The sequence below is a fragment of the Amblyraja radiata genome, chromosome 26 (assembly GCF_010909765.2).
Source record: "Amblyraja radiata isolate CabotCenter1 chromosome 26, sAmbRad1.1.pri, whole genome shotgun sequence".
Taxonomy (NCBI): domain Eukaryota; kingdom Metazoa; phylum Chordata; class Chondrichthyes; order Rajiformes; family Rajidae; genus Amblyraja; species Amblyraja radiata.
Genome location: NC_045981.1, coordinates 7,654,239 through 7,681,924, shown reverse-complemented (window position 1 = coordinate 7,681,924; position 27,686 = coordinate 7,654,239). Strand labels below are relative to the sequence as shown.

General features: G+C 38.2%; 1 protein-coding gene, 1 long non-coding RNA gene and 1 other non-coding gene across 11 annotated transcripts in view; 1 reads left to right on the top strand and 2 right to left on the bottom strand.

Annotated features, from left to right (window-relative positions):
* tex2 (testis expressed 2) overlaps positions 1-17,648 on the top strand; it is a 43,059-nt gene extending 25,411 nt beyond the window's left edge. For 2 of the 6 annotated variants that reach the window (XM_033044117.1, XM_033044118.1), the window contains exons 5-12: positions 391-632; positions 1,168-1,314; positions 2,574-2,673; positions 7,582-7,714; positions 13,146-13,271; positions 13,748-13,957; positions 14,202-14,322; positions 15,255-17,648. In XM_033044117.1, the coding sequence (XP_032900008.1) occupies positions 391-632; positions 1,168-1,314; positions 2,574-2,673; positions 7,582-7,714; positions 13,146-13,271; positions 13,748-13,957; positions 14,202-14,322; positions 15,255-15,380 (1,205 nt within the window). In that variant the 3' untranslated portion in view covers positions 15,381-17,648. The other 4 variants (XM_033044119.1, XM_033044120.1, XM_033044122.1 and 1 more) reach the window with 4 other exon arrangements.
* Positions 17,649-20,317: 2,669 nt separating this feature from the next.
* LOC116987861 lies at positions 20,318-27,624 on the bottom strand. 4 transcript variants are annotated; one of them, XR_004415816.1, is made up of 6 exons: positions 27,574-27,624; positions 24,051-24,294; positions 23,244-23,334; positions 22,936-23,009; positions 22,144-22,201; positions 20,318-20,548 (listed from the first exon to the last, which is right to left on the bottom strand). It is a non-coding gene; the product is annotated as an uncharacterized LOC116987861 (long non-coding RNA). The 4 variants fall into 4 exon arrangements; XR_004415814.1 differs by lacking the exons at positions 24,051-24,294; positions 27,574-27,624 and adding an exon at positions 23,499-23,616; XR_004415818.1 differs by lacking the exons at positions 24,051-24,294; positions 27,574-27,624 and adding an exon at positions 23,461-23,498.
* LOC116988180 lies at positions 22,277-22,336 on the bottom strand. The gene has a single exon (XR_004415881.1). It is a non-coding gene; the product is annotated as a small nucleolar RNA SNORD104 (small nucleolar RNA).
* Positions 27,625-27,686: the final 62 nt, after the last annotated feature.

Here is a 27,686-nt window from a genome sequence, read left to right as displayed (position 1 = left end):
ATGCACAAAAAAAATTCTGACGAGTTTTTTAATTAAAAAATAGAAAAGTAACCTTTTAATGACATGTTATTTTATTGACTATTTTTGGTTATTCTGTTCAATTAATATTCTGACTTGAATCTCCACAGTACTGCATTTCATTACGTTACCTGTTCAGTTTATCAAATTTTATTTGAAATGAGCAATACCTTTTCAGGTAATTGAGGATTAGCTTCATTTTCCTCTAGTTTCAAATTGCTGCAAAAACCAGGAATTGCCCCTGAACCTGAGAGTACGTGCAAGAGAGCAAGTCCATGTTTGCACATAACCAGGGATATTGCAAACATTTGTCAGATTGCACGTACAAACATTGTGAGGACGGCAGATTAATTGAGTTGTGCTTCATTCTAGGTTTTGTGCCAACACACAGTAGAAACAATAGCCAATCTGGAATGTTGACACATAGTCGCAACAGCAGTAAAGGAAGTGTTGAAGAAATCGTATCACATTCCAAACAGAAAGATCTAATTTCTGGTGTGCGTCAGAAAATGCTTCTGGACTATGCTGTATATATGACAAAGTATATTCCCGAAGAAATTTCCAGTTCAAACTCTAGTCCTACCCATAGTGCTGAAGGTAGCCCCACTGCTAAGGTATGGAAAATTATCTCGTTTGGCTCCTTTGCTGCATTTCATTCTTTTTCTGCAGCACCCTTAAATTAAAAAGTAATCTATTGTGAAACATCTTAAGTAGGACTATTGATCCAAAGATGTCCCCATGAATGTTATCCGTGTTATATTTTTGATTGAACGTAAGAAAGAATGAGATGTTTAACTTTTTTTTGCATTATAGGTTTCACCTTATTGTCGGCATTGGTGTGAATTATTCCTACAAACAATTAAAATTAAAGTCTAACTGGATAGTATTAGAATTCTCTTTAAGTGTTAGGTGGATTAGAATTTATAATTCCACCTAAAACTTAAAGATAATACTATACACTTAATACCAGATATCAGGTTGATATGCAATCTCATGAAAATGTAAAAAAGTTGTGTATTGCAGAAATTTTGATTCATTTTTGTAAACAAATTAGGCATGTCATCCTAGCAAATTTAAGATTCCTAATGTACATGGAACAATGCACATGGATTTACATATTGAATCATTTAATACTACTGTACATGATAGTTACCAATCATTCTGAATGAGGACACAGAACAACGAGTGGCTTGGATCAATGCGTTGCTTGGGCGAATCTTCTGGGACTTCTTGGGTGAAAAATACTGGTCTAACTTGGTCTCTCGGAAGATCCAGATGAAACTCAGCAAAATTAGGGTACGTGCTCAATTGTCACAGTTCACTTGTATCAAAGTTTATCTGTAACTGTGATTATAGATGTTGAATTGTATTTTTATTTATTCCTGCTTGGTGGAATTGGAAACATTTGCACTTTTTAATGTTAGTATTACATTATGGGACAATTGTGACCAATAGTCATTAATGTCCATGTCAGCTCCTAAGTCATTAACACTCCTTGCAAGTTGAGCATCTCAAACTATTCAATGCAGACATAATCTTTTTAAATCAGCTTTGACTTCCACTTTCTTATATTTTTTATCACTTTGTTTAGGATAATTTTGTACTAATATTTATTTGCTGATGGGATATGATGACAGGTTGAAGTTATTGTTTAAAAAATATATATAGTGGTGATCTCAATGTACCATTATTTGCTGAAGCTCTCCATTCCACTGCATGTGCCTGGGAGGTCATATTCCTGGATACTGGGAACAGATATGTTTGGCCTCAGATACAACTTTCAGGAGAGGAGGTCCATGGGGAGGAGCGAATGCCACCTGAACACAAGTCGTGGTCTGATCAACCACGGCTGGGTCGCTTGAGTGAGTGTGTCTGATGTTGAAAGACCCGAAACACCCAATGACCCCATGTTACGTCACTGATGATGTGTTCAGGATCATCAATAGATGGGGTTTTTTCAATCACACTAACAAGATTGTGTCTGAATATATTTGAGAATATTTGTAAGGGCATCTAAATAGATCAGTTAACTGCACTGAGCATAATCTGTTAGGATTGGGTTAATTTAACCAAGGACTAGTAAGGATCACGGTAATAGCAGCAAGGATGGATGTAGATGATGTTGGAGATCAAATGGGCAATCGTAATGACTAGGATATAGAATTTTAAATTCATCTTGTAGAATGAAACATGCTGATTTGACTCGAGCAAAAGGAAAAAGGAATGGAATATCTCCTATATTTTTTTTTTATGCATTGAGATTTTTTGGTTTCATAGTTATAGGATAATGGAAAAGAACAGGTAGTATCATGTCAGATAGCACAATGAAATCCCTTCCACTATTCGCTGTTTCCCTGAATATTTATTTTTCTTTAACTTGGAGTCAAAATAATATGTTCTTCTGATGTTTTTCTGAACAACGGAATTTGTTACAGTTTCTAAGAATGAATGGTGAAGGTGCACTTGGGAATATGGAGGGAAGAGGTGTGATTTAGTTTCTTGCTATCAGTTATAGCGCCTCTGAAAATCTGATTGGTTTTTATTAAATTTGACAGCTGCCTTATTTTATGAATGAGCTGACCTTGACTGAACTTGATATGGGAGTTGCTATGCCAAGAATATGTCAAGCTTCAAAACCTTGTGTTAATTACCGGGGTAAGTGGACTTCATAAGTTGATGTCAGTAAATGGACTTCATGAATAATCTTTGGCATTTATCCTACATTCAGAATTTTACTGACACTTCCATTGATGTAGATGGAGAAGTCAGCTTGGAGTGGCATATAAACCATACTGTGCAACGATTTCCTTCCTAAAGGATGTTGGTGAACAAACTGGGATGGTGATTAGTTTTGGTCTTAAATGGTTTTTGTTTATATTCTTCCTCAAACCAACATACTAGTTATTGGCCTGATGTGCAGAAATACAATCGAAGTCCATTTCTTAAACTGCAAAAGTACTTCCTGTTTTGTCCCTGTGGTAATTTTCAGAGCTGTAACTTACAATGTCATTAGTGTATAAAGGGTGAATAGATGGAAAGGAAAAGATGAAAGGAAATGGATACATCGTGCATGGCAGACTATGTGAGGAAATTGTATTGTATTGTATTCAAATTTATTGTCATTGTCTCAGTTAGAGACAACAAAATGAATTTCCCTTACAGGCAGTATCATAAAAATAAATAAATAATAATAAATAATAAAACATATTAAAAATAAAATAGAATTAAAAAAAAAAGCACAAACACTGAAAGTCCACGACACAACATAACACAGTGGCACCAAGGTGAGGAAGGCACCATAGTCCAGCCAGCCTCCCCTCCGATCTTCCCAGTTGTTCACTCGTGGTCGAGGCCTTCCGAGCACCCGCAGTCGCCGCCCCGGGTGGCCCGATGTTCAGGCCCTCACGCCGGGCTGGTGGAACGCCGACGCCGATCCCCGACGGTGAACATCCTCCTCAGTGGCCCGGACCTCCAGATCAGCCGCCTCCCGCAGCCGGAGTCCGCAAATGTAGATTGGAGGAAGTAATATTGAACTAAAATCGGCTTTTATGGTTCAACTGAGGGTATAAAGCCTGAAAGCGCGCACCAGCAGACTTGGGCTTTTTCCCCAAAGTTATCAGGCTTCTGAATGGTCCTTCTAAAAGCCAGAGTACTGTTTGATTTACCTCTGCCCTATTGTGGACATTGGACTTTATGGAACTGATGCGCTACAATGTGCAGGAAAGAATTGCAGATGCTGGTTTAAATCGAAGGTAGACACAAAATGCTGGAGTAACTCAGCGGGTTAGGCAGCATCTCTGGAGAGAAGGAGAAGGAATTCCTTCCCTCCAGAGATGCTGCCTGACCCGCTAGGTTACTCCAACATTTTGTGTCTACCTGATGCGCTACAATGCTGAGAACTAATTCTGCACTCTATCTTCTACTATGCACCCTTTGCTCTACCTATTGTACTTGAGGTTGAATTGATTGTATCTATGTATGGTATATCTAATGTATTTAGGTAGCATGCAAAACATAGCGTTTCACTGTGCCTTGGTACATGTGACAACAATAAACCTAAACTTAATTCTGCCAGCCTGAAATTGGATGATGGCTTAGTTGAACATAAAGGACAGACCTTTACATAACATAACATAACATAACATAAATACACACCTGAATTAGATTTAAGATTAGCAATTGATACTAAGATTTAGTTTTTTGTTAATCACAGAGATGTGGGAGAGTGGACAAAGAAAATGGATGTATGATTAGGTTGCATGAGGCATTTTATTGATTGGCGGATGGATTTGAGGATCTGAGTGGCTTCCTCTTGTTCTAATGATTCTGCATCTTTAATTCTGTAATGGAGTACTCTGCAGATGCCTTTCTACACTATGAATGAAGTTCAACATTAGGTATCTTATTCAATTAATTATATTTCCCCATTTCATCTTCAAACCTTTTTGTTTCTTGTCTCATCTTTGCTCCTATTTCCTGGTATTATCACCCTTTGTCACTTAATCTATGCTTTCCACTACATCATCAATCTCAATCTCAAATTTTGTATACTTAACTTTCCATTACCAATTCCATTAGCTTATTTATATCTTTCTGTTCCTTCTCTATACACCAGTGTTTAGATCCTAGACTGCAGCTCATCAATGCTGAGCCAAAGCCTTTTAATATGCAGACACTTTCTGCAAATCCGATTACCATGAATCCCAGTGATTCCATCGGTATGTTTTCCTTCATCATTGTCCTTGATCTGATTTCTTTAACCAGCCACTTACATAATTCTCCTCTCATAACTCCTCTCTCCTTTCATTAAGACTGACCTACAATCATGTCAAACCATTTTTTTTACATGTTAAATCATATCCAGAACTCTTCCAGCAATGGCTTTCAACGTGTTAGCGCTCTTAACTTTGAGCATCCTGAGAATTTATCCTTGCCTCTGCATATTTGAAGCTATCTTAATTTTTCTAAATGGCCCTATTACCTTAAATCTATTCTGCAACATGCTGCATTTTATAGAGGCACCCAAGGTTATCTGTTGCTATTCAGTATAGATTATACAATGTCAAAAAGGTGTGGTGCAATTTCAATTTTTAGTTTTGGAGACTCTGACATTCTCAGATGTACAAAGGATATCTTAGATTTGAGCCAAGGTGATCTTTCTCTTTCTTTATAGTCACACATAATAATCAGACTTTGTTCTGTGGAATAATTTTGAAAATTGCCAGTTTTATCACTTGCCAGTATTGTTGCCTTGTATAACACTTCAGTTTTCGTCAGGGCATTCTCCAATCAACCATTCCAGCAACTCTAATCCTGGCATTGTTTTATGTCTGTTTCTTTTGAAATAAAGCCACGTCTTGTTTTATCTGAACGCTGATTTATTTACATAGTTGTTGTCTATTAACTCTGAGGGCTTTAGCTCTGTGAGAAGTAGACATGCGTGTGGAAACACTTACCTCTCAGATCCCTTTATATTCTCCCCTGTCACCTGCCGTCTAGTCCTAGATTCTCTTACCTTGGGAGAAAGACTCTTGGCTATCTATATATCTATGCCCCTCAAAAGCTCTAAGCCTATGTTCCAATGACAATATATCCAGCATATCGAATCTCTCCTTACAAATCATTTTACCATTCCAAGCAACATCCTGGTGACTCTCTTCTGTATTCTCTCTATGGTGATACCATATCCTGTAGCATGGCGAGCAACACTGTACATAATTCTCTAGATATCCAGCAATCAGATTAATGACTGAGCCTACGCAGCATCGAGTGTAGGGCATTGCAAAGATTGCCCGCTCTCTGCAAAAATAAATATCTTCTTAACTCTGTCACAATGGCGGTACCTCTTATTCTGAGACTCGGAATACGTACAACAGGCATACGTGATGCCTCTATAAAATCCTCCAAATAAGTGAGATAAGTAAGTGAATCAGCATTGATTACGTTTCCTAGGCATGGGAAATGGTTAGCATGTGAACAGAAAAACATGAATCAAGGATATTCTTAAACTAGGTATAGCACTGAGAAACTCGTCAATGCCTCAGGCACACCTAGAAGTCCAGAGCAAACTGGAAGAAGCACACAACCTCCCAAGCTGTTCATCGGCCTTCCCCAGCTGTGGCAAAATCTGAATGTCTCTCAGTGGCATTATCAATCATCTCGGAACTGACAACTGGAATGGAAGCAACACATCCTTGATCCCAAACAAATGTGTAGGATGTTGGTTTTTCTTCCTATTTCAATGTTAAAACTTGTGTTCTATCATGAACATTATAATAAAGGCAGGCAAACCTTTTGGCTAATGAAGTTTTCTTATTTACATATATACATATAAGTCTGAAGAAGGGTCTCGACCCGAAATGTCACACATTCCTTCTCTCCAGAGATGCCGCCTGTCCTGCTGAGTTACTCCAGCATTTTGTGTCTATCTTCGATTTAAACCAGCATCTGCAGTTCTTTCCAATATATATATATATATATATATATATATATATATATATATATATACATATATATATACATATATACATACATATATACACATATATATACACATATATATACACATATATATATACATATATATACATATATATATACATATATACATACATATATATACATATATATACACATATATATACATATATATATATACATATATATACACATATATATACATATATATATATATATATATATATATATATATATACATACATACATACATACATACATACATACATATATATATATATATATATATACACATATATATACATATATATACACATATACACATATATACACATATATACATATATATATATATATATATATATATATACATATATATACATATATATACATATATACATATATATACATACATACATACATATATTGGACATGCCACTAAATTAGCTTAAAATTTACAGACTTTATTTCAGCATGATCAAAGCCTGCTCCTGTTGCTATTCCTATTGTCAGCCTTGGTGGAAACTAGTTTAATATATCATATTTTTGATTGTTGTACTTGTATGAAAAATAATACAACATTCATTCATCCTGTGATAAATACCTGGCTAGGCTGGAGAAATTAGGATCTGTTATAGAGCAGAGAAGTGATTTGGTTTGTTAAATCTTAGCCGAAGCTGTAAATTTCATGAGCCAGAGACGACACATCCAAGATGATAGGAAGAACTTCTAAGGAAAATCCTTCAGTCAGTGAATAGTTTTGATTTTAATTTAGCTGTGATCTGGCATGTTCTGTCTGAATTATGGTGGTTTAGTCATGGTTTAAAAAAAAAAAAAGGAATCTATATTCTTGAAGAAAATAAAATCAGAAGGCCACAAGGAAAGAGGAAAAGGGAGTATGCAAAAGCTGTTTTCTTTGGTTCAGTGACCCAAATAGCTATTCTCTGTGTTGTGATTTTTTTTTGTTATCTCTGATAACTACTACCAAACAAATCGCAAGTTATAGGCTGTTGAAAAGAGAGATTTTCGATATCATGTAATTCTTCAGAGGTTTGGACAGTTATAGTCACAAATTATTTTCTTCAGGACTGTGGATTGATCTGGAGATTTCTTACAATGGTTCATTTTTAATGACCTTGGAAACTAAAATGAATCTGACCAAATTGGGAAAGGAGTCTTTGGGAGAAGGATGTAAAGTAGGCGATATTGGCAAAGAAGGGTAAGTTTTTGCATACATTTATTTTATTTACAACTACTTAGGATTGACCAAGTCCATTTGTGTAACATGTAGTACATTAAACTGTTTCTCATGTAATATCAATATAAACATACTGAAATTTGATTTAATAAGATATACGATATTGTTGCACTGCACACTTTCTTTACTGAATAGGACTACATTTTTTTTACTATATTCCCAAGTGCTCTGAGCAAGTCTGAAGAAGGGTCTCGACCCGAAACGTCACCTATTCCTTCGTTCCATAGATGCTGCCTCACCCGCTGAGTTTCTCCAGCATTTTTGTCTACCTGCAAGAAAGACAATGTTGGCTCAGATTTTTTAGATCAGTGCTGAGTTGACTCTGCTTGCTCTCGAATTTGATTTTAAAATCATTTCCCACTTAATCTTCAATCCCGGAGATTGGAACAGATTGTGTAGACATAAATGTGATGCTGCACTCGGTGGTCAAAACTGCATCCCCCAACTTTCTAGTAATACAGCAATCTACTTGTACCTTTAAGTTGGGATGGTGTATTTGGTTTCCACTGCATTTGTAAAATAGACACAAATTGGGAGACTGATTTGCAGAAAATCTCCATTGAGTTCACAAAGATGTTCTCAAAGTTCCAGTTGCCTATCACTTTCATTCTCACCCCTCTCCCACTCTGACCTGCCTTTGACCTCCTACATTGTTCTACGAAAGCTCAATGTAAACTCAAGAATAGTAATTAATTTTCCATCTAGGCATGTTGCAGATTATGGACATCTTGTAACTTCAGCTTTTATTCCTCATCTCCCATTTGTATCTCTCCATCACAAAGCTTTGCCCACGAGCCTTTAAGACGTTCCTGATCTCAACACTACCACGGAGCTTCCATTTTGTTCTCTCCGTTCCTCACACCTTTCTCTGCCATTTTAAAGCATGTCATTTCTCAGGACTCTCGAAACATCAAATTTCTTTTTACAGAATGAACATCCTGGGCAGGAAACTAAATTTACTTCATGAAAAAGGAGCTTGAGCCAGCAACCCACCCTCCCTTAAAGTACACAAACCTCACACCTTATCTCTTGATTTCATACTTGTTGTGGGTGTGTTCCATCTATGTTCTTATCATGGTTAAACAGTTGTTCTGGAATCTGCAATGTAAGTTGGAAAGTTATGAATGTTTCTGGAGAATGAAGTTTCACATTTTTAATCATAGGATGTGTTAGTGGAAAAATAGCCTATTTAGATCAGGAAATGGGAGGAATTATAAGCGATAGGCGGGCATTTGGCCAGTTGATACTCGTGTAATCATATCATATCCATTCAACCCAACACTTCCCTTTCGTTTCCATTTCATACTTCTATTCTTTTAAAGTCTCCCTTTTAAAATGTTCAATTCCATTCAAAATGAAATTTGGGATGCATGTTTGATCACTGTCAAGATATAGATTCATACTTATACTTGGAAAGTGGCCCTTTGAAGTTGTTTGCCTGTTAACCAGCATTACTTCCTTATAACAAGCTCTGGGAATTCAACCACCTAATCAAATGATCATTGTGATACCAGGTGTTCTTACTGATTATTCAGACAATGTTTTACTCTCTCACATTTCACATTATGTAATGGTGGGAATATGTGCAAAATGGGAGAATTTGCTTCGAAGTGGAAAGTGGCCCTTTGGCCCAATTCCATGCCTATCAAGTTGCCCACTTCATCTAGTCTCATTTGCCACTGTTGGCCTATATCCCTCTAAACCATTCCTAACCATGTACCTATCCAAATGTCTTTCAAATGTTGTAATCATACCTGTTTTGTTTGGCAACTCATTTCACACACCCATAACTCTCTGTGTGGAAAATATATCCTCTCAAGTCCCTTTTAAACGGTTCCCTCTCACTGTATATCTATGCCCTCTAGTTTTAGACTCCCTTTTTGTGGCGGAAAAATACTGTGACCATTCACCTTATCTATGCCCTCGTGATCCTGTATACCTTTAAGGTCACCCCTCAGCTTTCTATGTTTCAGGGGAAATGGAATTCAAGCCTATCCAGTCTCTTATAACTCAAGCCATCTGGTTTGGTTTAGTTTAGAGAGACAGAGCGGAAACAGGCTCTTAGGCCCATCAAGTCCACATCGACCAGCGATCCCTGCACACTAACACTATCCAACACACATTAGGGACAATTTACATTTATACCAAGCCAATTAACCTACAAACACGTCTTTCGAATATGGGAGGAAACTGAAGATCTCGGAGAGAACACACTCGGGTCACGGGGAGAACGTACAAACTCCCAAAGTCCGGATTGATCCTGTGTCTCTGGCTCTGTAAGGCAGTAGCTTTACCGCTAGGAAAATGATAAATCATCCATAAGACTCTTAGCTTGCATTGAAGCAAATTCTCCCATTTTGCACATATTCCCACCATTACATAATGTGCAATGTGAGAGAGTAAAATGTTGTCTGAATAATCAGTAAGAACACCTGGTATCACATTGATCATTTGATTAGGTGGCTGAATTCCCAGAGCATGTTATAAGAAAGTAATGCTGGTTAACAGGCAAACAACCTCAAAATATGTTGCTTGTCTGCATTTACTTTGGTAAAAAGATCTAAATAACACCTTTTCACTAACAGATCCTTCATAGGTTTTCTGGTTTGAATGGTGGGGCCATTGTGGCTATTACATGTTTACCTGTTGAGTATAATCTGCACTGCACCTATGCATCTATGAAATTTGGTCACTTTTACTAATAATGAAATTTTTGTGTACATACCCATTGGAAACTGATTGAGATTGCCTCATCTCATTGCATAGATTGTCCTGCTCCCTAGAGACAAAAGTGTAACTCATACTGTTTTAGATTATGGGACAAAATGCTAAAATCAATTCTCTACCATTTCCCCAAAATCTGCTGTGGCTTTCCATTAATTGTTCAAGCTCTCCTAGGCCATTTTTGTACATTTATTGAACTATATATAACCTGGACAGTTGATTATATGTTCCATTGGAAGTATCTACCAATTCTTAATTTTGCAAAATGTATTCATAGGTATTATTTGCATTCATATAGGCAGAAAGGAATTAAACTAGTATTGTTCTTATTTCAGACCACCTGGATTAATGTGCAATGCTTACAGCAATGTTATCATGTATGTGTTACAAGATGAATTTATTTAAAGCATCTGCTTAAAGCTAAAGTACCTGACCTTTTGCACACGTGTGTGCACATGTCACTTGATAAATGGGCTTTTTTCACTAACTTCTGTTTATACGTTTTTTCTTCATTTCTCCATTTATAATGTGTTTGATCGGAATCATCTGTGGATTTGTGTGATTCTGGTGAGTGGTAATTGTAATATATAATCCATATACCATTTGTAACCTGCGGGAATGTAGCTATGTCGACGTTCCCTTCAGGAAATAAACATTGCGTTGCTCCTATACAAAGGAAAACCTGTCACTTCATCCTTGCTTGTGCATGGGAATTGTATCTATCATGCTGTGTGTTAATAAAGGGGCATCGTCACAGCAAATTACTTGACAATTTCCAAAATGTGCAATTAGAATTTGTATTGAAAAATGTTGTTGTCATTTGATGTGATATAGTGGACATTAGTGGCATTGCTCTTCCTGGCTCTTTATCTTCATTGTGACAATTCCCCTTTATTTTTTTGCATTTTGGTAAGCATGCGGTTTTTCTAATGCTTGTACTAATTCTATTTCCTAAGGGAGTTTACTGCCTTAAGGGTTTCTTCATTTGAACTCTTTGTTAATGTGCCTTTAACATAACTTAAATGTAGGGGGTATTATAAAGAAGGTTGCAGTTGAGGAAATTTGTTGTGTGGTTGAAAGTGGGAAGTAAAGCTTTAGACTACAGGAAGATGTAGATGACTCGTTTGGGCACAAATTTAATCTGGAGCTGTGTGGGTCAATGCATTTGGGAAGAGGCTAAAAGACAAAGGAATGTACAATAATTGGTATGATACGTGAGATATGAAAGAACAAAGGGATCTCAAGATGGGGATGTAAACACATCTTGAAATGTACGGAGGGATCTTGGGATACAAGTCTGTAGCTCTCTGAAAGTGACAGTACAAGTAGAAAAGATGGTAAAGACAATGTTTGCTATACTTGCCTTAACGGTGCAGGCACTGAGTATAATGTTGGAAAGTCTTGTTCACCCAGAGGTCAATCTTTGGAGTTTACTCTCCAAGATGGCTGTAGAGATGGATGGGTACAAGGGGAATCAAAGAATATGGGACTTAGTGCAGGTTAGCTGTGATGTAAAAGATCAGGCATGATATTTACCGAATAGTGGTTTGAGGGGCGTCTGTCTACAGCCTACTACATATAAAAAATGTGTCGTTATTTGGAGAAAATTAGTGTGCAGTGACCATAATTTCTTATTATTGGCCACTGGCAAGAATAAATTGATACGGTAATTGTGTTATCTTTTATATTATCAATATTGCAATTGTAAAATACATAACTAGAAGAGCTGCTGTTGGCAAAGTTAGACTGCAAAAATGAATTTAATGCCCTTTATGATCTTTGAAATAGATTCCCAAAATCAATACCTGGAAGTGATTAAATAATTAAATTGAAGTATTAAGATATTAAACGAAACTGTAAAACATTATTTAGTCATTAGATTTTGTCAATTAAGATGCTACCTTGTAATCAATCTTGGACATCATCCAGTTACGCAAGTTCAAATTTCATATCCCACCATGGCAGCTGGAGGATTTAAATGAATAAAATAAAATAAATCTGGAATAAAATGGTAGTGTCAATAGCAGTCATATGTAAAATCTTCCCTAGTACACAGAATCTGTTTTTTGCTCTGTCTGTGATTCTAACCAATGTTAATCTGCTTGAATCTTAACTTTTGCTGGATCATTTGGTTAATGCATTTACTGTTTGCTAAATATTGATATTGATAAATCTGGTTGGTTCAACGGCAATTAAGGTTGGGTGAAAATTATTTGACCTAATGACAATTAATTATTTGAATGAATATAAAATAGCATTCCATGGGGGAGATGGGCTTAATGCTGGAAGCGTATAAGTGAATACTAATCGAGTAAAGTTGTACATGATCCGGATGCATTCTGACATTTATTGCTTTCTTCATGAAGAGTGCCATTTTGATAGCTTGCTGAATCAATGCTGCTCATGTAATTGCAATACTAACTTCAGGACAATTATAGTAATATAGAGAAATATTGAGGACAGGAGGAGGAGTGAAAATCTTGAAACACTGCCTCTGCACCGCCTGTTGGGATCTAAACATTCAACTTTGGATGGAATACATCTTATACTGCTAATTTCAGCTGCCTTCTGCAGAATCCTATTTGATTTAATCTTATCTATTTAAAACAAAACTTAGTTCAGATGATTGTTAGAAACTGTTTTCCTTTCCCCAATTTCCTTGATAAAGGAGCAGACCAAAAGCCTACTCTCTTGCTGATAGTGATGAGGAATCCTCAAGTGCTGGATCATCAGATGAAGAAGATGCACAGGATGTGATTGGAGGAGACAAACTGCTTCCAGCAGCTGCAGAAGGGTATGATTTATTACCTAAAATGTTTTGAAGCAGTATGTTGTGACTCAATTCAAATATGCTTTCAATTGGTCATTATTCCGATCAGTAGTGAAATTCACGTGCACCTTTTAATGACTGAAATTTGTTGTAGTTTCCACGTTGGATAATCAACAAACTCTGTATTTCCAGAGTTGATTTGTTTGTCTGAGAGATCTGGCTGTTTTTTATTTTAAATCGGTAAGTAATGGGTTAAGACAACTTAACTCTTCAGTTTGAAGATGCATAGAGCATTGACTCGCAGCATACCCCCTCAATTTCCACTCTTAGTGATTGCATTTATTTTGTCCTTTAAACGTATATCTCTGATAGTGTGGTTATGAATAAACATTGTTTTTTGTGGATACACTGGTAATGAAATATTTGTTACCATGGAAGTTGAATGAAAAATGCAAAGTGTTCCAATAACAAATGAAAATGAAATAATTTTCCACGTGCAGATACATGGGTGGACATCGACCAAGCAAGATTATGAGACTTGTGGATAAAATTACTAAGTCAAAGTATTTTCAGAAAGCCACTGAAACAGAATTTATCAAGAAGAAAATTGAAGAGGTCTCTAATACTCCATTACTGTTAACCGTAGAGGTTCAAGAGTGCAAAGGAACATTAGCTGTGAATATTCCACCTCCACCTACTGACAGAATATGGTATGAGCAATATTGGTTACAATTTTAATGAAGTTGAGTGGTTTTGTACAATTTTAAGCTGATCATGCGGTATCGCAGAGTCGAGCGTAACATAATTTGTACAATTTTAAAATGATAAATGTCAATGATCCATCAACAGTTATGAAAACACAGGGCTGTAATGTTTTATTGTCCACAAATTCTGATTTGTACTTTTGCTTTAAAATGGAAGTAGTTGCCTAAGATTTCCAATGCTTGCTTAAAGGTACGGTTTCCGAACACCACCACACCTAGAATTAAAAGCGCGACCCAAGTTGGGTGAACGTGAAGTGACTTTCGCACATGTAACTGACTGGATCGAAAAGAAACTTGAACAAGAATTCCAGGTAAAGAAATTACTTTGCATGGCAAATAATTTTGTTGCATATTTTATCATTGCGTCTTTTTCTCTGTTCTTTTCCTTTAATCTTAACAGCCTAAATAAGCGTTAATAACTTCTAAATCTATTCATAAGATAGATCACGTTGTAAATAACTCCTAATAGTTTCAGAAATTATGTATTTAAAGTTCATAATAGCGTTTCGACAAAGCACTGTAACGAACTGTGCACAATGTGAGGGGAGATGTCTTCAAGGGACAGAAGAGCTTTTCATAAATTTTAACTATTTTGCTCATTGAAATTGTCCCTTTTTTTGCTTTGAGATCAGGGGAAATTATATCTGATATGTTTGACGCCATTAAAAACTACAGTTGCAAAAGATTCTACAGTAGAATTTGAGTGTTTGAATAATGCAAATTAAAATAAATTAACATGCAACTCTTAACTGCTGATGGCAAAGCCCACCAATATTTTTCACCATCTAAGCTTGGATGTAAATTATATGCAGTAAAATAGTTTTAAAATCCAAACAGTGTATTTATAGCTGAGCAACCATTGGTTTTGCCCGAGCTGACTCTGTTCTGCGTTCCAGCTGCATATGAGTGGTCCAGCAGATGACCTTTCAAAAGGTAAAGGTGCAATGTAAATGTGAAATAGGTGAGTTTGTTTTTTTTTTTTTTTTTATAGCATTTTTTGACATGACATATGTTAAACTTCTTTTTAAAGTTCTTCAAATGCAAGTGCAATACGACCATTTTTTTCCAAGGCTTCACGCAGTCCTTAAACACCTCATTTAGGTAAAAATACTTCTTGCTGGAATCACAACACGTCAACAGGCACTAGATCTTTAACAGAACTCTAAAACTACCAGCCCTGTATATTTCAAACAACTTAAATGACCAATGTTTAACACAGTTACTTTTTTGTTAAATTTTGCAGAAAATTTTTGTTATGCCAAATATGGATGATGTGTATGTTCCAATAATGCATTCAGCCATGGACCCACGATCATCCACAGTGTGGCCTTCAAGGGAGACACAGACAGAATTTGCTGAGCGACTGTAATGTATGGAAGTTTTATGTTTACAGTATTATCAAGTTGCTGTTCATGTGCTTTCAGCTGTGCCGTCTGTCTTTTGGAACCATTCGTGCCACTATAGTTTCCTGGAATACTTGCGATCTGTTGTACTCGGTATGTGCAGTTTGCTAAGTGTGTGACTTTTTCTGTGTGGTGTCGACAGCTAATATTGTTATACCCTGTTTATTTCTTGGCCATTCCAAGAAAATAAAAACCTCAACATATATAGAGAGACTATATTTAACTGTACTTGTAGATGACTTTTTGGCATGAAATGCTTCAGTTTAGTGAGGTTCTCACAGGGCTGAGAGAAGATTTTCAGACACGTGATTGTATGGTTGCCTGAGGTAACCTTGATGCAGCTGCTGAAATGATGCATGATTGCTTTATTGAGATTGAGTATTTATAAAGTACAGTATAATGCATCACTACAATGACAAAGCCAATCTGTAATTGCTAATTTTATGTAATAATATCTCATTGCCTGGTGATGTCTTATCATTGGAATTGTATTTGCAACTGCATCTTTTTTTACTGAAGGATTCTGCAGTCTCTGCAAGCAGTTGGTAAGTATGCAGCTGTGAGAAACATCAAGATTACCCCCATTATATCATTATTATGTGGGAAAATACTTTGAAATTTGTCAACAAAATTTCAATGGCTAATCTGATGCATATTATAAATATACGCCTATGATCCGATTTGGGACAATTTAATTACACAACCCGTTTCAACTTTTTATCTCTCTTTAGTTCATGTGATCAGCAATCACCTCCTGAAATAATCCACTTTGGTGTGGGTATCTGGGAAAACACTGTGTGAAAGAAAGGCACTGTGATAATCAGTTTATTTTTTTAATTTATGAATTATAAAGTCATAAATGCTCTAAATATTTGAAGGAATGGGCTAACCTTCCTTCGTCTATCAGAATGCATAAAACAGAAATAAAATTTTAAAATCCTGTAGTGATATCACAAACATAATCCATTAGTGATATAGTTAAGTGTACTGTGTGATAGTTGGTGGATACATGAGCTGGTGAATTTGTTGAGAATGTTATTCATCACATTCTGGTACATGGCAGAGGTACTTCAGATTAGAGTCAAGCCACTCCCAAATATAAGTAGTGAGCAAACGACTCCATCCAATGCGAGCAGGTGATGTACCACGGAACCATTCGATTAAAAAAAAAAATCTATTTGATTTAGCAAAGAAAAACCTAATTATATTGGGAGAAGGATGTTGCAGCTTCACTAAAGGTTGCATATGCTTAGTCATTAGCTAACAGCAGGCATTTGTAGCTCTACCACTGTTTACTCTTGTCTGCAAGATAACGCTTGCCAAATGAGCAAATGATGATAAGCTCGTGCTGCTTTTATATCAATAGTTTGAAAGAAAAGTTGACCATTTGTTAAAACTTAAGGCTTTCAATTTAAATTTTCAACTGAAAATCACTACATTTTTCAAAGAAACTATGTCCAAGAAGGAAATGTGATGTAATTAAGATGCCATTTAAGTTTTTAAATTACCTATGTGTGAGCAGAAATTTTCTAATTGTTTTACTTGAACCTCAGCTGGTTGCGACATTTCTACTAAAGGTCTTCAAAAATGTCAATATTAATTTGTACTTCAGTGCCATTATGCCAATGATTATAATTTGTTTTGATGATGCCACCTTGTTGCTTTATAAATCTCTTGAGCTGTATGTTATCCCACTCGCAGATGTTCATCATATGTAAATTGCCATTCACAACATAAAGTGCAAATAGATAATGAAGAAGCCATCGTGTGAAGGATTTGGCAAATCGTCTTTCAAGATGAAGTTACTTTGAAAAAATTTAACCATTTGCAGAATGTTTAATTAAAACTAAGTAATATATTTTAAGATGTGTATAAAATTGTATTTTTAATTTTGTACATTTATTTTAATTTGGGACTGCTTTGTTTCTAATACCAAGGATAGAGTAGCTACACACTGTTTTACAGTCTTAACCCACATTCTTGCTTTGCTCTATTTACAGTAGGCAATATTTGCCTGCCAAAAGAAAATCTCTGCATGTCTTGTTGGTAGTTGGGCCATTGGTTTGGTCTGAATTCAGTGTGCAATAATGATTATGAGTCCACGGACTAAATGCACTATGCATAATCAAAATTAAATAATGATTCTTATAAACTGTCATTGTACTTCACATTATCAGATTAACATTGTGAAGGACTGGCCGGCTATGTTTTAATAAATTCTTCATTCTAGCAAACTGATTTGTTTCTGTTGCAACAGCACTTGTATAACATGGCAATGTCTTGGTGATCCAGAATGTCCCAGAGCACTCTTCCAATTCAATTAATTCCAAGGATTTCATCCCATCCATATTCTGTTTGTGTCGTTTTTCCCCCCAAATATTGTGTATACTGATCTGAAAGACGTTTTTTGAAGTTTGCATACTTGCCATAGAGAAGAGGAATAAGAAACTACAGTACTTCCATGGTGGTGTCCATCCAGAGCACAAGATAGTTTGTGCATGATTACCTAGTGTGGCTAATATTCAATTGCTTTGCAGAGGTCTGTATTTTTGCTATAAAGTAATTGCAATTCTGTATGGAAATGTGTTCAGGACCAGGGTTTTATTTACCCACGTCCCAAACTTGGTAAAGGTGCTGAGTGTCTAAGACACTCTGCTATATTACCCAGGGTGTACAATAATGGCGCTCAATCTTTCATTCAGAATCAAAATGGATAGTTAAAGAAAGCAAACAGGAAGGCATCTTCTTGTTTGGTTAAAAACAAACATTCAAAGATGAAGTAAGTAAAATGAACAATATCAGAGGTTGTGTAGGAAGGAACTGCAGATGCTGGTTTGAATCTAACATCAATAGGAAAAGCTGGAGTAACTCAGCATCTCTGGTGAGAAGAAATGGGTGACGTTTTGGGTTGAGACCATTCACACTGAAATCAGCGGTTGATTGGCTCTTCAGCAGCTGGGACTTTGCTGGTTGTCCAGTTTTGGGGAGGTGGAGCTGAAGCTGAACCCTAGGTTAGCTGCATGCTCCTGGTTAATTATGCAAAGCAGGCTGTCCTCAAACAAATCACTTTGCTGTGAATATGCGCATGTCACAATTGCAAGCAGTGGGTACAGGCCAGTAAAACTGACCCAGACTATTGTGGAATTTGTAAAAATGTTGCTCATCATTATTCCTTTGGTTTGGTTCATTCTCAAATTGTGAAGTTCACTTTTGAATTGAAATATGGTGCTTCATATTTTTTGACCATTCTCAAAAACAATCCAGTTATCCTCGTGGCCCTTTCTTAAAAAAAAACTGAAATAGAATTATTTAAGTCTAATGTAATAAGAAGGAACTGCAGTTGTTGATTTATACTAGACATACACAAAGTTGGATAACTCTGAGTCAGGCAGCATCTCTGGAGAAAATAATTAGGTGACGTTTTGGGTCAGGCCGCTTTTTAGAAGATTCTGCCTGACCTGCTGAGTCACTCCAGCACTTTGTGCCAATACTTAATTAAGTCTCCTAAATTCATATTGATTACGCTAGGGCTTGTACTCAAGTGCAATTAGTTGATTAGGTATTTTGCTGCTCATTCTTTTACCAGTCACTTTGAATTTGTCGTCTCCTCCACTTCCCATGCCAAATGTGCAACTATCCTTTTATCCCTGACTGGTAGCAGCCATTTGATATAGTGCACTGCACTCACTACACATTGGGCTTCGACATATGACCAGTAGGATTTTAGCCTGCAAAAAGCATACCAAACCTAAAGCCAAGAACATCTACATCTACCTGCACATAATCCATATCTCTCAATACAGATTACCAGTCTAAAAGGTTTCGACCCAAAATGTCACCCATTCCTTATCTCCAGAGATGCTGCCTGTCCCACTGGGTTACTTCAGCATATTGTGTCTATCTCCCTCAATAACCATATGCCTATCCAAGTCCCTTAAATGCTACTATATCTGCCTTCGCCCACTTTGTAAAAAAACTTGCCCTGCAAATACATTAAACTTTGCCCCTCTCACCTTAAAACTATGCCCTCTAGTGTTTGATTTTTTTCCCCATCCTGGGAAAAAGGTTGTCTACCTAACTATGCCTCTTAATATTATATTCAAGTCATATTTCCATCAGGTCTCCCTACAACCTCCTGCATTTCAGAGAAAATCTAAAACCGCTTTGTAGCTAATACTCTGTTATCCAGGTGTCATTGTAGTAAACCTCTTGTGCAACCTTTCCAAAGCCTCAATGTCTATTCTGTCATGGAACAACCAGAACTGCATGGGGTTAATCAAAATCTTTTAAAACTGATCATGACCTCCCAACTCTTAATACCCCAACCAATATACTGTATGCCACCTTTACCACTATATCTACCTGTGTTGCCACTACTTGTGTTGGGACTAGGACCCCAACATCCCTCTGTACATCAAAGCTGTTAAGGGTCATGACATTGTGTATATTTTCCCCTTACATTGGACCTCCAGCGGGCAGCACCTCGCACTTGCTCAGACTAAATAAACTCCATCTGCCATTTCTCCACCCATTTCCACTTCCTTTTCTATATCGCAGTGTATACTTTGACAACCATCCGCATAGTCTGCGACCCCAGCAATCTTGGTGTCACCTGCAAACTTGTATCCAACCCATCTAAGTTTACATCCATGTCATTTATGCCACAAACTGCAGAGGTTGCTGGTCGCCCATCTATTTCACTGTTTCAATGATGCACCACACATCTGCAGTATTTTGCCTTTCAATTAAATATTAAGGGGAAAATAAGTGTGAAAGTTGAAAATCAATTTTTAAATGCATCAGATTTGTAAATATTTTATTACATTGGGGTTAAATATTTTCACTAAAGAACGAATTAATATAGGGACAATTAGTAAGTATGCAGTCAAGCTATATTCTCAGGTAGGCTTTAGAACTTGATCCAAAATCTTTATTTCACAGTAGTTGCAGCCAAAGTCACACTGATTTACAAATATTAAAGGACTATATCAAAGATTAAATAATTCATGAAGTAGCTGCATAGACAGGCTACTTAAATGTAGAAGTCCATATGGTGTTGTTCCTTTCAGATAAGGCTGCAGTCTCCGTGTAACCACTCCTGTGATTATTCCATTTTCCTCCTCTTGACCTTTTGCTAAGATTCAAGAAAAAAAATAATCAAAGGGTACAAGAAAATGTGGTTGGTAATAAGTCACACAGAACATTGGAATAAAGCTTACCAGGTTTTGTACTTAATATTAATGCTGATGGCTTGTCTGCCACTTTAAACGGCACATTGGGATTATTCTCATCCTAGTGCGAATGTATCTCAATTGCAGTATTAATGCTCCAAAAGAATCACAATTTTCAAAATCATCTTAGTCGCATAATGGTAGAGCTACTACCTACAGCGCCAGAGACCCAGGTTCGATCCTGACTATGGATGCTTGTCTGTATGGAGTTTGTACATTCTCCCTGGGACCTGCGTGGGGTTTCTCAGAGATCTACGGTTTCCTCCCACACTCCGAAGACGTACAGGTTTGCAAGTTAATAGGCTTGGTAAATAAATGTAGAGAAACTATCCTTAGTGTATATAGTGTAGAGCCTGTTTCTGTGCTGTATCTCTAATCTAAAGTGCTTTATGCAGAAGTAGAACTGCATTGAATGTAACATTGCTAAATAGTCTGAAGAAGGGTTGCGACCCAAAGCGTCACCCATTCCTTCTCTCCAGAGATGCCTGTCCCACCGAGTTACTCCAGCAACTTGTATCAATCTTTGCTAAATGAGTTGTCCACCTTATATCACAAGATCTCTTTTCAGTCATAACTGCCCTAATCAGCTAGCACCTTTCCAATGACAGTGGATAAATGTCCAATATATTAATGAAATGCCCTTTGAAAATCTTGTGATGACAAAATACAATATTAGTAATACACAGCCAATGATTTCGCAGCCCTGTACTCCAATCTGAAGGCATTTTTAACTGGAAAATATCTACAAGAATGGTTAATGGGATGAGGGACTACAGTTACAAGCATAGATCAGCGAGGCTGGAATGTTTTATTTTTAAAAGATTGAGGGTAGATATAGTATGTAACATAATTGAGTTTACACATGGATAATGGAAGCTACTCCCTTTTGTGGAGAGAGAGGACTAATTGTCACTGATACGAAAAGGGGAGTCAAGAGTAAATGTTGGGTGTTGTTGGATTCTTGCGTGCCATCTCTGCAGGTTCCAATGCAGCTTTGAAGATTCAAGAAAAAAAAATGTTCTTCCTGTGTTCTAACTATCTATGACCATAAGAATACCTCCAACAATCTCATTCAACTACAGTACTTAACACTCGGTGAAAGTGAAGAGAGTGGAACAACCTCCATGGTCACAGAACCATCAACTGTTTCTCCCTACAACTGCTGCCCGATCTACTTAAACCCCAATATCATGGTTTCTACTTCAGCTGGTAACAATAGACAATAGGTGCAGGAGTAGGCCGAATATCGCTGGTGGAATCTGCAATCTCAATGAAAATAAAACAACCTACTCTTCATCTATGGTTCCTCTACATACTTTCTTTTGCACCATCATGGCCTAGTTTAGTGGGAATAACTGAATATATTGTATGTTTATTTTTATTGCATCTAGTGTGCCTGTAAAGCAGCAGGCAGGATATCATTGTTCTAATTCACTTTTAGAGTTGCAGATAAACTGCCCATCTCTGCCCAAAGCTTTGAGAAACGCAAACAATTTACCTACTATCAGGGCTTCTCTTAACACAACCAGAGTTGTTGCAGCAAGCTCCAGAGGAATCTGAGGAAAAGTAGGAAGGAAAATTAGTACATGGGGAGAGAAATCAATAAGATATACTGCAGGTTTACTGACTGGAATCAGATTTTAGTCATCTTCATCTGTATCAGAAGTCTAACACGTGTAAATCATCATTTCCAGTAAATTAGCATAGTAACAAATTGGGAAACAATTCACAAATATCCTAAACAGCCTCTGCAAATTTCATAACCCCCCCCCCCAATTTCCCTTCAATCTCAACATTCTTTCTTGGGAGAGACTTGCCTTTCTTTTTTCCAGAAAGAAAAACACAAAAAAAGTGCCCCTCTTCCCCCCCAAAATCCCCATTTCTCTCTGCCTGACCAACTATGTATTTTTACTATTCACAATATTTTATTTGGTAGCAAGGTCTCTTTTCAGACACCAGTTTGGTCCCTTATCTTGAACCCAAGGGGAAAATACACGAGATTTCAGATGCTCGAATCTTGGGCAGAAAAAAACAAAGAGCTGCAGGAACTCAGCAGGCCAGGCAGTATCGGCAGAGGGAAATGTGCAAACAATGATTTTTGGTCTTGTCCCACTCCACAGACACTGCCTGGCCTGCTGATTTCATGCAAGCCAACAGTTTAGCTCCCTGCTCCAACAGTTTACCCACCACGAAGGCGTTGGGAAACAATTTCCATCTCAAACTTCACAGAGCTGTAGAAACAAAGAAGTGCAGTTGCATGTTTGCAAAGGAAACATATATTTCAATTTACCCGTTATAATGTTTCTTCCTCCTGCGATTTTCGTAATTGCCGAGAGATTAAATTCTTAGACGTAAATTCATGACCTGGAAGAAAATGATGTATTAAATACTAGGAGAAGGAAAGTGAAGTAGCAGCGTGGGCTGCTTGATTGGAATCAGACCCAGTTTGTCTTCAGTTGCATCAGAAGTCTAACACGTGTTTGAGGCTCATCACATCCAGTCAATGGCCGTGAACATGGCCACGCCGATTATAAACGGCCCCGTATACCGGCGCTTACTTCAAATCCACAACCAGCCCCGTTTGCCACAGTCACTCACCCGCCGCCGGCCTCCACGCTCATCCTGGAGACGGGACCATCAGCTGCACCCGCCGGGCTCCCTCGCCCCTCCGGGCCCTAAGCTGCCCGCTCTGCAAAAGCAAACACAGAACATTCTTCAATATCACCCCACAGGACCCCATTACAAAATCATGCCCATGACTATTGCCACCTCAATAACACTTTAAAGTGCAGCGATGGGTAAATGAGAGAACAACCGAGCCGATGCGGACAGATTCACCCCGGTCAACCTCACCTCGCTCATCTCCAGCCTCCAGGCATAGGGGACTTCCACAGTGAAATACTTCCTGCCTCAGCCGAAGATCCAGCCGGATGTACTTGTATTTCCAGACGCATCGTGCATTGCGAATCTGGATCCTCTAGTACAGTAGTCCCCAACCTTTTTTAGTTTAGTGGGATCTTTTAATTTTTCTGTGCCCCCCCCCCCCGCCGACATTATTAGCGGAAAAAAAGTACTTCAATATTATAATACCTTCCATAAAAATATCAGTTTCCATAAAAATTTGCACATATATTCTCTTTTATTCTATTCCACAAACATCAAAAATATTTAAACTACATAGATTTAAATTTATTAGAACTGAAATTTAGGAGGCAACAGGGTGGTAGCTCTGTGGCCCCCTTCATTGAACCTGTGGCCCCCTAGCTCCCAAAATGTTTCTGTGGCCCCCCTGAAATTTGCCATGGCCCCAGGGTGGGAATCACTGCTCTAGTGTATTTGATCTGGATAGACGATATTTATATAATGGTATATGGACACACTGATCTGTTCTGTAGTCATGCCTACCACGTTCTGTTGTGCTGAAGCAAAGCAAGAATTTAATTGTCCTATCAGGGACACATGACAATAAACTATCTTGTCTCACAGTTTTTGAAAGTTGCAGCGTCTGTGGTAGACAAATACTGGAGAAACTCAGCGGGTGAGGCAGCATCTACTGTAGGAGCGAAGGAATAGGTGACGTTTCGGGTCGAGACCCTTCTTCAGACTGTGCGAGTTCAGAATAAACCTGGCCTTAGTGAAAATTCATATGCTGAGAAAGAGAGAGAATTTTTTTTTAATTTCCAAAAATAATCTTTATTCAGAATAAAAAACATATACAAAACAAGAACAGTGCAAAAACTCTTCAGACATTCTCAGCGTCTTACATTAGAGTCAAGAGAGTGTTTTATTGTCATATGTCCCAGATAGAACAATGAAATTCTTACTTGCAGCAGCACAACAGAATATGTAAACATAGTACACTGTAAACAATATAATAAATGAGAAAGATACACAAATACACACATATATAGATCAGATATATATACATACACACACATACAGTGCCCTCCATAATGTTTGGGACAAAGACCCATCATTTATTTATTTGCCTCCGTCCTCCACAATTTGAGATTTGTAATAGAAAAAGTCACATGTGGTTAAAGTGCACATTGTCAGATTTTATTAAAGGCCATTTTATACATTTGGTTTCACCATGTAGAAATTACAGCTGTGTTTATACATGGTCCCCCTATTTCAGGGCACCATAATGTTTGGAACACATGGCTTCACGGGCGTTTGTAATTGCTCAGGTGTGTTTAATTGCCTCCTTAATGCAGGTATAAGAGAGCTCTCAGCACATAGTCTTTCCTCCAGTTTTTACATCACCTTTGGAAACTTATATTTCTGTTTATCAACATGAGGACCAAAGTTGTGCCAATGAAAGTCAAAGAAACCATTATGTGACTGAGAAACAAGAATAAAACTTAGAGACATCAGCCAAACCTTAGGCTTACCAAAATCAACTGTTTGGAACATCATTAAGAAGTAAGAGAGCACTGGTGAGCTTACTAATCGCAAAGGGACTGGCAAGCCAAGGAAGACCTCCACAGCTGATGACAGAAGAATTCTCTCTATAATAAAGATAAATCCCCAAACCCCTGTCCGACAGATCAGAAACATTCTTCAGGGATCAGGTGTGGATTTGTCATTGACCACTGTCCGCAGAAGACCTCATGAACAGAAATACAGAGGCTACACTGCAAATGCAAACCACTGGTTAGCCGCAAAAATAGGATGGCCAGGTTACAGTTTGCCAAGAAGTACTTAAAAGAGCAATTACAGTTCTGTAAAAAGGCCTTGTGGACAGATGAGATGAAGATTAACATATCAAAGTGATGGCAAGAGCAAAGTATGGAGGAGAGAAGGAACTGCCTAAGATCCAAAGCATACCACCTCATCTGTGAAATCTATTGGCAAGTATGTATACAGACAAGGAATTTGACTTGGAGCTTTGCTCGCACATGGTAAAAACACGATATACAGCAGACAATTAAAAATAAAACATAATTTAAACATGTGAAAATAAAGTACCAGAGTTAAAAAAAAGGGCTACAGACTGTTGGCTGTTGAGTAGAGCTACTGCTCAGGGGAAGAAGTTGTTTTATTGTTATATCAAGAGGACTGGAATGCAAAAGCAGAGATGTAATGCTGAGGCTCGATAAAGCGCTGGTCAGGCCAGATTTGGAGTACAGTGAGCTAATATGGGCCTGTATCTGAGGAAGGATGTGCTGGCACTGGAGAGGGTCCAGAGGAGGTTTACAATAATGATTCCAGGAATGAGTGGCATAGCATATGATGAGCGTTTGACGGCACTGGGCCTCTATTTATTGGAGTTTAGAAGGTTGAGGGGGACCTTATTGAAACTTACAGAATACTGAAAGGCATAGATGGAGTTAATGTGGAAAGTATCTTTCCACTGGTGGAAGAGTCTAGGACCAGAGGTTATCGCCTCAGAATTAAAAGACGCTCTTTTAGAAAGGAGGTGAGGAGGAACTTCTTTAGTCTATGGAACATTGCCACACATGGCTGTGGAGGCCAAGTCAGTGGATATTTTTAAGGCAGAGATAGACATTTTTTAAATTAGAACGGGTTTAAGAATAAGGGGTAAGCTATTTAGAACGGAGATGAGGAAACACTTTTTCACACAGAGCGTTGTGAGCCTGTGGAATTCTCTGTTTCAGAGGGCGGTGGAGGCTGGTTCTCTGGATACTTTCAAGCAAGAGCTAGATAGTGCTCTTAAAGATAGCGGAGTCAGGGGGTATGGGAGAAGGCAAGAACGGGGTACTGGTTGGGGATGATCAGCCATGATCACATTGAATGGCGGTGCTGGCTCGAAGGGCCGAATGGCCTGCTTCTGCACCTATTGTCTATTGTTTATTGTCTATAAGGGTTATGGGGAGAAGGCAGGAAAATGGGATAACAAGGCAGAGATCAGCCATGATTGAATGGCGGAGTAGACTCGCTGGGCTGAATGGCCTATTTTGTGAACTTGTGAATCTCTTTTGCCTGCATGTGATCCATACCCCTCCATTCCCTGCATAGACAAGCATCTAACTAAAAGCCTCTTAAGTACCACTATAATATCTGCTTCCGATACCACCCCTGGCAGAGGATTCCAGGCATCAAACGCTTTATACTTGAAAGGAAAGATCTCCATGATTAGAGATTATGGTCACAATCAAACAAGCCACGATCTTGCACAGTGCATAGCAGATGTCACTCCTACTCGAGTCCAGGTGCACACGGATGGAGCAGTGGAAGGCGTGCAACAACCCACAAATAAATGAATGAACATAAAGCCCGCAAGGTCAAGCACCTTCTGCCTCACTGTTGACAGACTATTGATCTCCTAAGCCACGGAACTGAAGCACATCCAAGGCACTCTCGACCCTGATACAACACAACTGTCACATTCAAAACACAAAATGCTGGAGGAACTCAGTGGGTCAAGGAACACCTGTGGAGGGAATGAAACCTGTCCATTGTTGATTGATTGAAGGATACAGTGTGGAAACAGGACCTTCAGCCCACTTGGTCCATGCTGATCATTGATCACCCGTTCATACCAGTTTTATGCTATCTCACTTTCTCATCCACTTGCTACACACTAGGTGCACTACACACAACAAACCCACATGTCCTTGAGATGTTGGAGCCAACCGGAGCACCCGGAGGAAGCCCAAGTAGTCACAGGGAGAACGTGCAAACTCCACACAGACAGTACCCGAGGTCAGGATCGAACCCGTGTCTGTGGTGCCGTGAGGCAGCAGCTCTACCAGCTGCGTCACCGTACTACAACACTTCCCTCCACAGATGCTGCCCGATCTGCTGAGTTCCTCCAGCAATTTGTGTTTAGCACAAGATTCCAGCGTCTGCAGGATTTTAGTGCCTCCACGTCAATCACGGAGATGGGGGCGGGGTCCGGTATGCCAATGATGCTCACGTGTCGTTACACGCCCCGCCCCCTGCCATCAGACCCCGCCCCTACCGGTGATTGACAGTTCAGCTGTCCGACCCGACCCGATGACGTATGTGGGGCGTGTCCATGTCTGCCCCCGCCCCCTCGGTCGCCAACCCCGCCCCCCTGTCCGTGACTGGCGG